At 42.6% G+C, this 12,315-nt stretch overlaps 1 protein-coding gene across 1 annotated transcript; it reads right to left on the bottom strand.

Annotated features, from left to right (window-relative positions):
- Positions 1–10,248: 10,248 nt before the first annotated feature.
- LOC119289701 (probable indole-3-pyruvate monooxygenase YUCCA10) lies at positions 10,249–11,907 on the bottom strand. The gene is made up of 5 exons (XM_037568956.1): positions 11,733–11,907; positions 11,296–11,411; positions 10,734–10,967; positions 10,524–10,646; positions 10,249–10,428 (listed from the first exon to the last, which is right to left on the bottom strand). Exons 1-5 carry the CDS (start codon positions 11,905–11,907, stop codon positions 10,249–10,251), a joined length of 828 nt encoding a protein of 275 aa, XP_037424853.1.
- Between the last annotated feature and the right edge of the window lie 408 nt (positions 11,908–12,315).

The raw sequence follows: 12,315 nt of genomic DNA, 5'->3' as shown, positions 1-12,315 counted from the left end.
TAATTTAGCCGGACATAGTGCCTATCACTGACTTGATGTCATTGGCGATATTCTTGGCATCTGCTGCAATACCAGCCAATCCTCTCCTTGCTAACCCAGCACAGTAGAGCCCATTTTCACCTTTCCAATGATTCGGATATTCTTTGATAGGCAGTCCATTGTCATTTATCATGCTCTCACCATTCTGGGATAAAAAATAACATAGAGCTTGTTAGCAGATTTAACAATTGTTGCACCAACAAAACAAACTCAGACATATTCAAACATCGATGTTGTTACCATGAGCCATATATTTGTTGTGCTTTTGTATCCAGTTGCTAACACAATCGCATCAAATGATATATTTTTACTGCACTGAAATTCAACTATATCGCCCATGACCTTACTAATGCTCCCCTGTACCTGTAGGAGATAAATAGAATATTGATAACTTGGCATATGAAGACAACATCTGTTATGAAATTTATGTCATGTCAAGGATATACTTACTTTGATGATACATTTTTTGATTAACCCAACAGTGCCAACATCAATAACAGCAGATCGGCCGGTTTTGACTTGAGGATCATTGGACCCATTTTTGGCCTTCGGATGCCATGCCTCGATAGGTCTCCAAATATTAAATTCGCAGCCATCACAATGAGGTTATCCACTAGATTCAGTGGAAGACGATGAGCAAGTGTCATCCCCAACTGAATTAATTCCTTTGTCATTACATGAATCTGCAACCATAAAACATGTCACATCTCTTTTGAAGTCTGCACGATAAAATAAAATTTCATAGAATCATCTTCTTTCAAGAGTTAATTTTTCGGTATTGTAGTTCTTCTAATTGTTTAGTTGTTTCTGCACGTTATAAAATAGTATATCGCTCTATATTATGAAATACTTTCTAGTATTAATAACTCTGAAAATTTGCGTCCCTTCTAGTGGTGACTATAATAAGAAATTTCCCTCTACCCACTGAAAATTTATAGTGCCCATAGGGTGGGTGTGGGGGGATTCCCTAGTGTTTCCAGGTCAAAAATAATATATAGTGTGTGTACATACCGGGCTTCGTATAACAATTGAGATATTGGCACCATGGGTCGCAAGGTCATAAGCAATTTCCATTCCAGAGTTTCCAGATCCAACGACCAATACATTCATGCCAGAGTAGTTCTCGCCTGACTTGTAGCTTGATGAGTGGACGACATCACCCGAAAAACTTTGTAGTCCGGGGATCATTGGAATATTCTCTGCACTATTCTCACCACTGGCCTCAATACATTGTTTTTTGTTTTATCTAACGCAAGCTTCATTTCTATTTAATCCCCAATCTAGACTGGGAAGTGCGCTTTCTGGAAATGGGAAGCCGTGCACCTCGAGGTTCTTCGTGCAAAGAGGCCTAGGCTGTCCATCCTCCCTGGAATTGAGACCAATCGCAGTCAAGCAACATTAAAGTGGATCCTCGTCGTCGGCATCCTGAATCTTGCCGCAGTTCTCCACCTGTCTGAAGAACTACTGAAGGGCGGGAGCAGTAGCTGTCAGTACCCATTCGTAGCGTTAAATACCAGTTTAATTAGTAGCTAATTAACTACCCAGGAAGTATGATCGCTGATGTAAGCTTCTTTTCTACGTTTCACTTGTTCACTGAACCTATGTTGTCTTTAGTTAGCTGTTATGTACTACCTTTCGCAATGTATTGTCAGTTTTAGGATCAGCCTCGCCACAATTAGACGGATCCTCTTCATCGGCATCCTGAGCCTAGGAGGGATTCTCCATCTCTGTCTCAAAAACTACTGATGGACTGTCGTCCACTGCTGAAGCAGCCTTTAATTATTAGTTAATTAATCAACGAGGAATGATCATGATCTTATCCATTAGCATGTTCCAAATAACCTATGTACTTGACTTCTTGCATCAGGTGTGCCTAACAGCTTTCATAGTCAGTGTTAGTCAGGTGGCAATGTTATCTTTGTTTAACTAATTATCAGCCAACTGTGGTTAATATTATTAATGATATGCGATCTATGTGATACGTTAGTTTCAGTTCTTTTAAACGCGTGATTTATCAGTTTTCTTTCCCTGAAGTGTGCAAAGATTTATGTTATTACAACTGTGTGATATATGAGCCAACTTTTTTTTGTGATGTGTGATATGTGAGCTAACTCAGAAATAATCCTCTCGCGTCACAGACTATTCCATGCTTCTCAAGATCTATAATGCCAGGGTCACTTGCTCATTCAATGACAAGAATTTATCACCATGGAACCTGGTTCTCAAAAATCACTTCCATGGTTCACAGCAGGCTTCCTGTTCTTCTATGTCAGAAAAGTACATCTATCAATTAAAGATGGACCCACGCAGCTGGTATTACGCTGCTGTATTCTGAGCGTATCTATCACTGATTAATGATTTCAACATTTAATGCCAAGATCTGTTGAGAATAACGTAAGGTGTGGATATCAGTGGATGGAGCACCTATGTGCTACAAATCCTCGTCCGGAGTTCATATATGTACTCTAGTGTCACTACATTTTCAGTGCCATACAAATCAAGATTGTACTCTAGTCTCAATACATTTTTAGCACTCTAGTGTCAATAGATTTTCACGCCTCGCATACATTACAATATACCCATGCTGTTCTGAAATGTACAGAAAATTTGAGTACTCCGCTACTCTGTAGCAATGAGAGTAGCAACGTATTGGGAGTACCTGGAGCAAACTACTCTGTATTGAATTCGTGCTTCAGCCAACTCATCCAAAAGTCCAAACTGATGGACGGAGGTGGGCAATATATTTCAACACTCCCCCTCACGTCTAGGCTATTTTAGTCCTTAGACGTGGGATCGATGTAGGCCGCAGAATCATTTTATTTAATACTGCGTTGGCAGGGTCTTGAACTCAAGACCTCTTGGCTCTGATACCATATTGAATTCATGCTCCAACCAACTCATCCAAAAGTACGAACTGATGGAGGGAGATGGGCAATATATTTCAACACACTGTACAAAACAATGTCATCTACTCCTACTCTGAACATGCACTGGGAGTACCTGGAGCAAACTACTATGTACAAACAATGTCATCTCCTCCACTACTACTCTGTAGGAAATTGCAGAGAACTTCCTCAAGCATGTCATGAGCAGCACAACTATTCAGTTATCAATGAAGGTCCCGAGCTGTCAGTTATCAATGAAGATCTACATACACAACTAATCATTCAGTAGAAACAAATGTGCTCTGGATCTATATAAACAACATTGTCAAAAATCCTGAAACTACTTTGCATGGGAGTACATGATAGCTCCATGCTTGAAACACATGCTTACCATACTCCATGCTTGAAACATACTCCGCTGGTTACTCCATCATCTAGAAGCTTGAGAGTAGAAACAGAGCTTGAAGCTGCTGGAGTACTCCTGGTTAAAAGTCTTTTGGCTATCATCTAGAGAAAACCATAATCAGGTCTCAACATACCCAGTTACTCCTGTTAGATTTGGTGAAGCGTCTCAACACCCATACATGGGTGCCCGCATGTATTTATTGATAGATCGAGAGTTGGGCTCTCGTAGGTTTACAGAGATACGATGGTTGAACCGTAGAGAGGATTACATGGGGAGATAGAGAGAGAGAGGAGATAAACAAAACCAATCTCAACTACTCCAAATCCTATACGTGAGGCACAAGTACTACAAGGCTGTCACGTATTACACAATATTTCCAACACTCCCCCTTAATCACAACAACACTAAGTTGAGATTACGTCGAAATTCTTCAAAACCTTTTGTGGGTAACGCTTTTGTGAATCCATCTGCAAGCTGATCCTTTGAGGGAATAAATCTGACTTCTAACTGTTTATTTGCAACTCATTCCTCTGACAAAGTGGAAGTCTATCTCAATATGCTTGGTCCTGGCATGGAAAACTGGATTAGCAGACAAATAAGTTGCACCAAGGTTATCACACCACAGACATGGGGGATGAACTTCTGAAATACCAAGTTCCTTCAACATAGACTGAATCCAGATGACCTCTGCTGTAGCATTAGCTAATGCTTTATACTCTGCCTCAGTACTTGATCTAGACACAGTTGCTTGTTTCTTTGCACACCAAGAGATCAAATTAGGTCCATAGAAGATGGCAAACCCACCAGTAGATCTCCTATCATCCAAGCAACCAGCCCAATCGGCATCGGAAAATGCACTTATAAGAGTAGACGATGACTTTCGAAATGTGAGACCAACAGTCATTGTATTCTTCACATACCTCAAAATTCTCTTGGCTGCTGTCCAATGAGTGGTAGTTGGTGCATCAAGGAATTGACAAACTTTGTTAACTGCGAAAGAAATATTAGGTCGTGTGAGAGTCAAGTACTGAAGACCACCAACAATGCTTCTGTAACTAGTGACATCCTCCCTGTCCAGAAGTTCTCCAGTTGTCAAAGATAAGTGTTCCGAACTAGATAATGGTGTTGGTGATGGTTTACAATTTTGCATGCAATTCTATTCAACAATTCAGTTGCATATTTAGCCTGAGATAGATGAAGACTATCACCATTCTTCTACACCTCAATACCCAAGAAGAAATGCAAGTCTCCCAAATCTTTGAGAGCAAACTCAGAACCCAAATTCTTAAGCAACTTCGTTACCGCATCATTGGATGAGCTAGTAACAATTATGTCATCAACATATATGAGAACAAACATGGACAGTTGTGGATTAGTAAAGATAAATAGTGAGGTGTCAGATTTTGAAGGAGCAAACCCAAGTGCCTGAAGCTTCATACTGAGTCTTGAGTACCACGCTCTGGGGGCTTGCTTCAAACCATACAACGCTTTGTCAAGTTTGCATATATGGAACGACTTGTTTTTGTCCTCAAACCCAGGAGGTTGTTTCATGTACACATCTTCTTCCAGAACGCCATGCAGAAACACATTCTGCACATCTAGCTGTCTAAGGCTCCACCCCCTAGAAATAGCAATGGACAACACAAGACGGATGGTGGCAGCTTTAACAACAGGACTAAAAGTGTCCTCATAATCAAGCCCATACCTTTGCTTGAAACCTTTTGCCACAAGTCTGGCCTTGTAGTGATCTATGGTGCCATCTGACTTCTTTTTGATGCGATGTACCCATTTGCAATCGATGAGGTTTCTGCCTTGTTGAGGAGGAACCAAGTGCCAAGTTTTGTTCCTCTGTAAAGCCACAAATTCATCATTCATGGCGGTTTTCCACCTATCATCACCAAGTGCATCCATTAAATTTTTGGGTTCACCTGCCATGCAAGATAACCCATATTTGGAGAAGTTTTTGTAATTAATTTGGGTGGGAACTCCCCTTTGGAGGCGTGCACGCGGTTCTGCAGGAGCAACTACAGAAGAGTCCGGCGTAGAAGATCCAGCAGCAGCAGTCGAAGCTGCAGTGCCAGGTTCAGCCGCACCCCCGGGCGGGCCCGATCCCGAGGCAGAGGCGGGCGGAGTGACCCAACCAGGAGAACGCGCAGGGGCAGTGTCGGCCCCGTGCGAGGCAGGTGAGGCTCTAGTGGCGGGCCCGGGCGGGGCGGGCGACCCGGCATCAGGAGTGGAGGCGCGCCACCGGGCACCCGAGGATTGGCGCGGTGAAGAGGTGTCACTGTCACGGCTGGTGTCGTCGGTTCCAGGTGGGACAGCGCCAGGGGCGCCAGAGGCGGGCCCGCTGGGCTCAGCGTCAGGGGCGGATCCCGAAGCTAGATGCGCTTCCGTCTGCAGCTATAGCGATCCCGAGGCAAATCCTCCTCGGGGTGTGCTGTCTCCTGAAGGGGGGCACATAAAATGACCACCTGGTTCATTATTTTGTGCTCTGTTTTCACTGGGAATAATTGTTCCTGCAGCAGTAGACTTAGGCAGAGTATGATGATTAGTCACAAATAGATCAGAATTACTATTAGCACCCTCATTTTCAAGGCCAGAAAGAGATGATGGCAAGAGAAGGATTTCTTGACGAAGGAGGGCACCGGCATTGGGGTGAAGTTTTTCAAAAGGGAATTGAGTCTCATCAAAAACAACATCTCTGGAGATGTAGACTCGGCCAGTAGCTACATCGAGACACTTAACTCCTTTATGTTGAGCGCTATAGCCAATAAAAATACATTGCTTGGAGCGAAACATAAGTTTGCGATTGTTGTATGGACGAAGGTTTGGCCAACACGCACAACTAAAAACACGGAGAGAAGTGTAGTCTGGTTTGAGTTAAAGAAGACGTTCTGTGGGTGTTTCATTATTGATGACACGACTAGGTAGGATATTAATGAGATGAACAGTAGTTAAGAAAGCTTTGTCCCAAAACTTTAGTGGCATCGAGGCAGCAGCAAGTAGTGCAAGGCCTACTTCAACAATATGGCGATGCTTGAATTCTGCACTACCGTTTTGCTGGTGAGCATGTGGACAAGAGACGTGGTGAGAGATGCCTATCTTTTGGAAGAACGAGTTGAGTTTCTCGTACTCACCACCCCAGTCTGATTGCATGGCAATAATTTTACAATCAAATTTTCTCTCGACAAGAGCTTGAAAGTTATGGAAAACTTGAAAAACATCGGAACGCTTTTTAAGGAGATAAATCCACGTGTATTTACTGTAGTCATCGATGAAACTCACATAATAAGTGTGTCTACCAACGGAAGAGGGTGCTGGACCCCACACATCAGAAAAGATCAATTGCAACAGTTTAACAGACACACTAGTAGAAATAGAATATGGTAGTTGATGACTTTTTGCATGCTGGCATGAATCACAAACAGTTTCACAATTTCGCTACCAACAAAAGGAAGTTTATTCTTGCTAAGAATTTGATAAACAATGGAAAAAGATGGGTGGCCTAAGCGATTATGCCACCTTTCTGAAGAGACTCTAATGGCTCCAAAGACTTGTTTATTGAACTTGCAAAGTAGGAATCAATGGGTAGAGACCGTCCACACATCTACCACGATAAAGAACCTTCCGTGTTGCCTGATCCTTGATCAAAAAGAAAAACGGATGAAATTCTATGAAGACCCCATTATCAAGAGTGATTCTATAAACAGAAGCAAGACTTTTTGATGCATGTGGAACAAGTAGGACATTATTGAGATGAATATCGCTATGAGGTGTTCTAATAGCAGATTGACCAACGTGGCTTATCATCATACCTTGACCGTTTGTTGCGGTGTTGATTTGATCATGGTCGTGGTACTTCTCTTGCATGGTCAACCTTTCCATGTGGGGGGTGATGTGCTCAGTGGCACCGGTATCGACATACCAGTTTGTGTCCACACCATAGGACATATCTGCGGCGGCCGCAACTTTCTTTTTCTGCGAGTTTTCTTCATAGTGCCAACGACAATCTTTTGCTATATGGTTAGTCTTTTTACAGATTTGACATTTTCCCTCATACTCATCATAACCTTGGAAGTTGTTGCCGCCGCCATAGCCACCGCCGTAGCCACCGACGTAGCCACCTTGGCGCCCCTGGTTGTTGTTGTAGAAGGGGCGCCCATCGTTGTTGTTGTAGTGGTGACCGCGGTCACCATTGTTGTGGTAGACATGACCACCACCATTGCCGCCTTTGTTGTAGTTGGAGCCGCTGCTGTCGTTGTTGCCGCCACCACCACCGCGATACCCGCCACTACCACCATTGGTGGGTTTGGGCGAGCCACGGTAGTTGCCTTTGCCGCCGCCGCCGCGGTTCCTCGCAGCCATGTTGGCCGAGGATTTGAAGCCACCTGCACCGGAGCCATGGAAAAGCTCGACCCGCTGATCAAAGTTTGCCACCATAGCGAACAGCTCATCAACGTAGACGGGCTCGACACGGACATCCAGGGCCAAGATGATGGGCTGGTAATCCATGTCCAGCCCCATGATGATGAAGGACAATAGCTCCGGTTCCCTGATGGGTCTTCCTGCGGCTGCAGGTTCATCCGAAAGAGATCTCATATAACTAAAATAAGCAGCAGCAGATTGAGAACCTTTGTGGGCATTGGACAGGGAGATTCGGATGTTATTCACGCGGGATGCGGAGTGGGCTGTGAACATGTTTGCAAGGGATGTCCAGATCGCATGCGATGTTTCCATCGAGGCAACCTGTACTAGGATTTCTTTGGAGAGATTTCTCAGCAGATAGGCTACAATCTGCTGGTCTTGGATCAACCAAGGAGTGTAGGCAGGATTCGGAATGATCTGTTCCTTTCCTTCAGAGTTTTTGGATGAAATTGTTTTGGTAGGTTGGGGAATTGTTTGGTCGAGATACCCATAGAGGCCGGCTCCCATAATCTGAGTACGAGCCTGGGCACGCCATAGGATGTAGTTGGTGCGGCTGAGGGGTTCAGAGATTGTGTTGTTCAAGCTGGAGAAAGAGGCCGAGCTAGAGGAGGAAGATATGGTTGCGGCTGGATTCTGATCTGGAGAAATTTTTGATGGCGGCTAGGTTTGATATGGTGGAGAGCTAGATGTGGAGGAAGAAGATGGCTCTGAATACCATGTTATATTTGGTGAAGCGTCTCAACACCCATACATGGGTGCCCGCATGTATTTATTGATAGATCGAGAGTTGGGCTCTCGTAGGTTTACATAGATACGATGGTTGAACCGTAGAGAGGATTACATGGGGAGATAGAGAGAGAGAGGAGATAAACGAAACCAATCTCAACTACTCCTAATCCTATACGTGAGGCACAAGTACTACAAGGCTGTCACGTATTACACAATATTTCCAACAACTCCATCTAGAAATATTCAGCATACCCACATGGAGTAGAAATATTCAGTCATTTGAGCATACAACAGAAATATTCAGTTACTTGCTGCCATTCAGTCACAAAATAAAAATGACAGCGTTATGCTCTCAATTTCAGAATAAAAATGTCCTACAGTTCCACCAAAAAGAGTTGAGCAAAATTTCAGAATAAATATGGACACCCTAGATTGCATTGATGTTCCCACATGATTCATCCGATGCAGTGACTGAACATGCAAGTGACTCCATTGCGGTAACTGAGCATGCAAGTGACAGCCTGGGACATTTGCAGTAGCAGGAGGTTCTTGCAGGTTCGTCAAGAATACATTATTGCAGTAACTGAACTACTCCCATCAAGCATAAGGCATTTTTCTACTCCACGAATATGATCATTGGAATTACACCATTGCAGTAACTAATACTCCTATACACCATTGGATTGGAGTAGCCACTGACAAGTTCAAGAACATCTGCCCACGAACATGTACTGACAGGTTCCACACGCAGAGAGAGGGAGAGGGACGCACCGTGTTGACCTTGCCGCAGCTGACTCGCTGGAGGTGTAGGAGACGAGGCGCCGCGGATCCAGCACCGTACAAGCCCAGCGCAACACGAATTGCTGAAGGTGGTTCTGAGAAGGTAATTATGTTTGTGCTCAGTGGTAGATTAAACTGGAAATTAGTTTTCACTAATTAATATAGCATGAAAAAAAACGTCTATCCTGCCTGGCTTGAAGATTAATCATGTACATATCAAGCAAATGTTTGGAGAACTTGTTATCATTCATTTCAATTACCATCATATTTCTAGAAATCGCCAATTTGATATTCATTTGACAATTAATAAATAAAAACTTGGAAGCTACTGCAATTACTCGTGTGTGTTTCACATGAAAAACTAAACAACTTTGGCTTGATTATCTTTTGCACCATTTGTTGTTGATGATTTGGGATTGCATTAATTGCACTTAGCCCCTTGTTGTTAAACATCATGTTCAAGCGGATGACTTTTGCATGTGTAAATTCAAGTAAATAAAATAACTGTTCAACAAAAATTACAAAGCTCATTGCACCAAGTGAGTATAAAGCCCTTGATTATATTATAAAAGTAGTGCTTACTCCCTGGCACATATGAACCTTGAAATAAACAAAAATCTAGTTGTATCAAAGATAGATGAAGATAGTTAGACATGTGGCAGTGGATAGATTTCTCAAAGAATCAACCGTCTAGAATACTAGCCCCGGTAAACTACATGTAAAAGATAAAAAGAAATAGAGAAAACACAAAAGGCCTTTGCGTTTCATTACATTGAAAAGATGGGGAAAAGTTACAGTCCTCCTAGGAGGTTAGTTTGACAGTACATCATACAACTCAGTGGATATCCCAGGATCGAGGCAGAACAACCCGCATGCCTTGTGCCCCTGCCGTAGCCCAGCATCGGATCTCATGCATGATCTTGTCGAGGAGCCCAACGATGGAAGGCATCGCGTTGTCGAAGACAGATTCACTGATTAGATAATTTAGCCGGACATAGTGGCTATCACTGACTTGATGTCATTGGCGATATTCTTGGCATCTGCTGCAATACCAGCCAATCCTCTCCTTGCTAACCCAGCACAGTAGAGCCCATTTTCACCTTTCCAATGATTCGGATATTCTTTGATAGGCAGTCCATTGTCATTTAACATGCTCTCACCATTCTGGGATAAAAAATAACATAGAGCTTGTTAGCAGATTTAACAATTGTTGCACTAACAAAACAAACTTAGACATATTCAAACATCGATGTTGTTACCGTGAGCCATATATTTGTTGTGCTTTTGTATCCAGTTGCTAACACAATCGCATCAAATGATATATTTTTACTGCACTGAAATTCAACTATATCGCCCATGATCTTACTAATGCTCCCCTCTACCTGTAGGGGATAAATAGAATATTGATAACTTGGCATATGAAGACAACATCTGTTATGAAATTTATGTCATGTCAAGGATATACTTACTTTGATGATACCTTTTTTGATTAACCCAACAGTGCCAACATCAATAACAGCAGATCGGCCGGTTTTTGACTTGAGGATCATTGGACCCATTTTTGGCCTTCGGATGCCATGCCTCGATAGGTCTCCAAATATTAAATTCGCAGCCATCACAATGACGTTATCCACTAGATTCAGTGGAAGACGGTGAGCAAGTGTCATCCCCAACCGAATTAATTCCTTTGTCATTACATGAATCTGCAACCATAAAACATGTCACATCTCTTTTGAAGTCTGCATGATAAAATAAAATTTCATAGAATCATCTTCTTTCAACAGTTAATTTTTTGGTCTTGTAGTTCTTCTAATTGTTTAGTTGTTTCTGCACGTTATAAAATTGTATATCGCTCTATACTATGAAATACTTTCTACTAGTAATAACTCTGAAAATTTGCATCCCTTCTAGTGGTGACTATAATAAGAAATTTCCCTCTGCCCACTGAAAATATATAGTGCCCATAGGGTGGGTGTGGGGGGATTCCCTAGTGTTTCCAGGTCAAAAATAATATATAGTGCGTGTACATACCGGGCTTCGTATAACAATTGAGGTATTTGCACCATGGGTCGCAAGGTCATAAGCAATTTCCATTCCAGAGTTGCCAGATCCAACGACCAATACATTCATGCCAGAGTAGTTCTTGCCTGACTTGTAGCTTGATGAGTGCACGGCATCACCCGAAAAACTTTGTAGTCCGGGGATCATTGGAATATTCTCTGCACTATTCTCACCACTGGCCACCACAAGAAACTTTGTTGTGAACCTGACTATTGTGCTCTTTGCCATGTCATGTGCCACAATGGACCAACATTTTTCGTCATTGTCATATGTGGATGACTCAACACTAGTGAGATACTTGGGTTGAATATTGAAACGCTCAACATAGTCATCCAAGTATTTCACAAACAAGGTTTTTGGTATGTATGTTGGCGCATCTACTGGGTATGACATGTGTGGCAACTCACAAAACTCCTTTGCAAGATGCAGCTTGAGCCGATTGTAGGCGCGGTTGCGCCAAAGTGACGCGCTGCAGCTTTCATGCTCGACAATGACATAGGGAATTGAGAATTGACTAAGGCATGCTGCTGTTGCAAGGCCGGCTGGCCCAGCGCCAACAATCAACACTACAACATTCTCCATTTCAAAGAGAATAGTTGACAAAGTTGTGGGATAGGTGCAATGGTAGGCTGGGAGTGTTTGCTTGTTTGCTTGATGAATCTTTGGATGCATATGTGGGCATATATATACTGGTATGTTTCTTGTGTCAATCTATATTGAGGAATGAAAAAGGTAAGGATTTATTGACGCCTTATCCTGGTGTCTACTAGTATTCCATCTAAATATTGAACCGTTGGTGCTAAAGCATGTCCTGATACATTATAGGGGATACAAAATAGACAGGAATCACACTCTTGATCAATTGGTTTTTTGGAAACTTATCAACCGGCTTTGGATATGTTTAGACTAAAAACTCTTTAGAATTTCTTTCCATTCCTAAAATCCGTATAGGATAAGGATATGTTCAGTATATACTCCCTCCGTCACAAA

Source organism: Triticum dicoccoides, chromosome 4A (genome assembly GCF_002162155.2).
Source record: "Triticum dicoccoides isolate Atlit2015 ecotype Zavitan chromosome 4A, WEW_v2.0, whole genome shotgun sequence".
Taxonomy (NCBI): Eukaryota; Viridiplantae; Streptophyta; class Magnoliopsida; order Poales; family Poaceae; genus Triticum; species Triticum dicoccoides.
This window is presented reverse-complemented; position numbering and strand designations above follow the sequence as displayed.

Excerpts from the sequence above, each read along its gene's own strand:
- LOC119289701 (XM_037568956.1), bottom strand. The coding sequence starts at position 11,907 with ATGGAGAATGTTGTAGTGTTGATTGTTGGCGCTGGGCCAGCCGGCCTT. Across the intron at positions 11,412-11,732 it reads GCATCTTGCAAAGGAGTTTT|GCAAGAACTACTCTGGCATG; the intron begins GTGAGTTGCCAC and ends GCTACAAGTCAG. Across the intron at positions 10,968-11,295 it reads CAATTGTTATACGAAGCCCG|ATTCATGTAATGACAAAGGA; the intron begins GTATGTACACGC and ends TTATGGTTGCAG.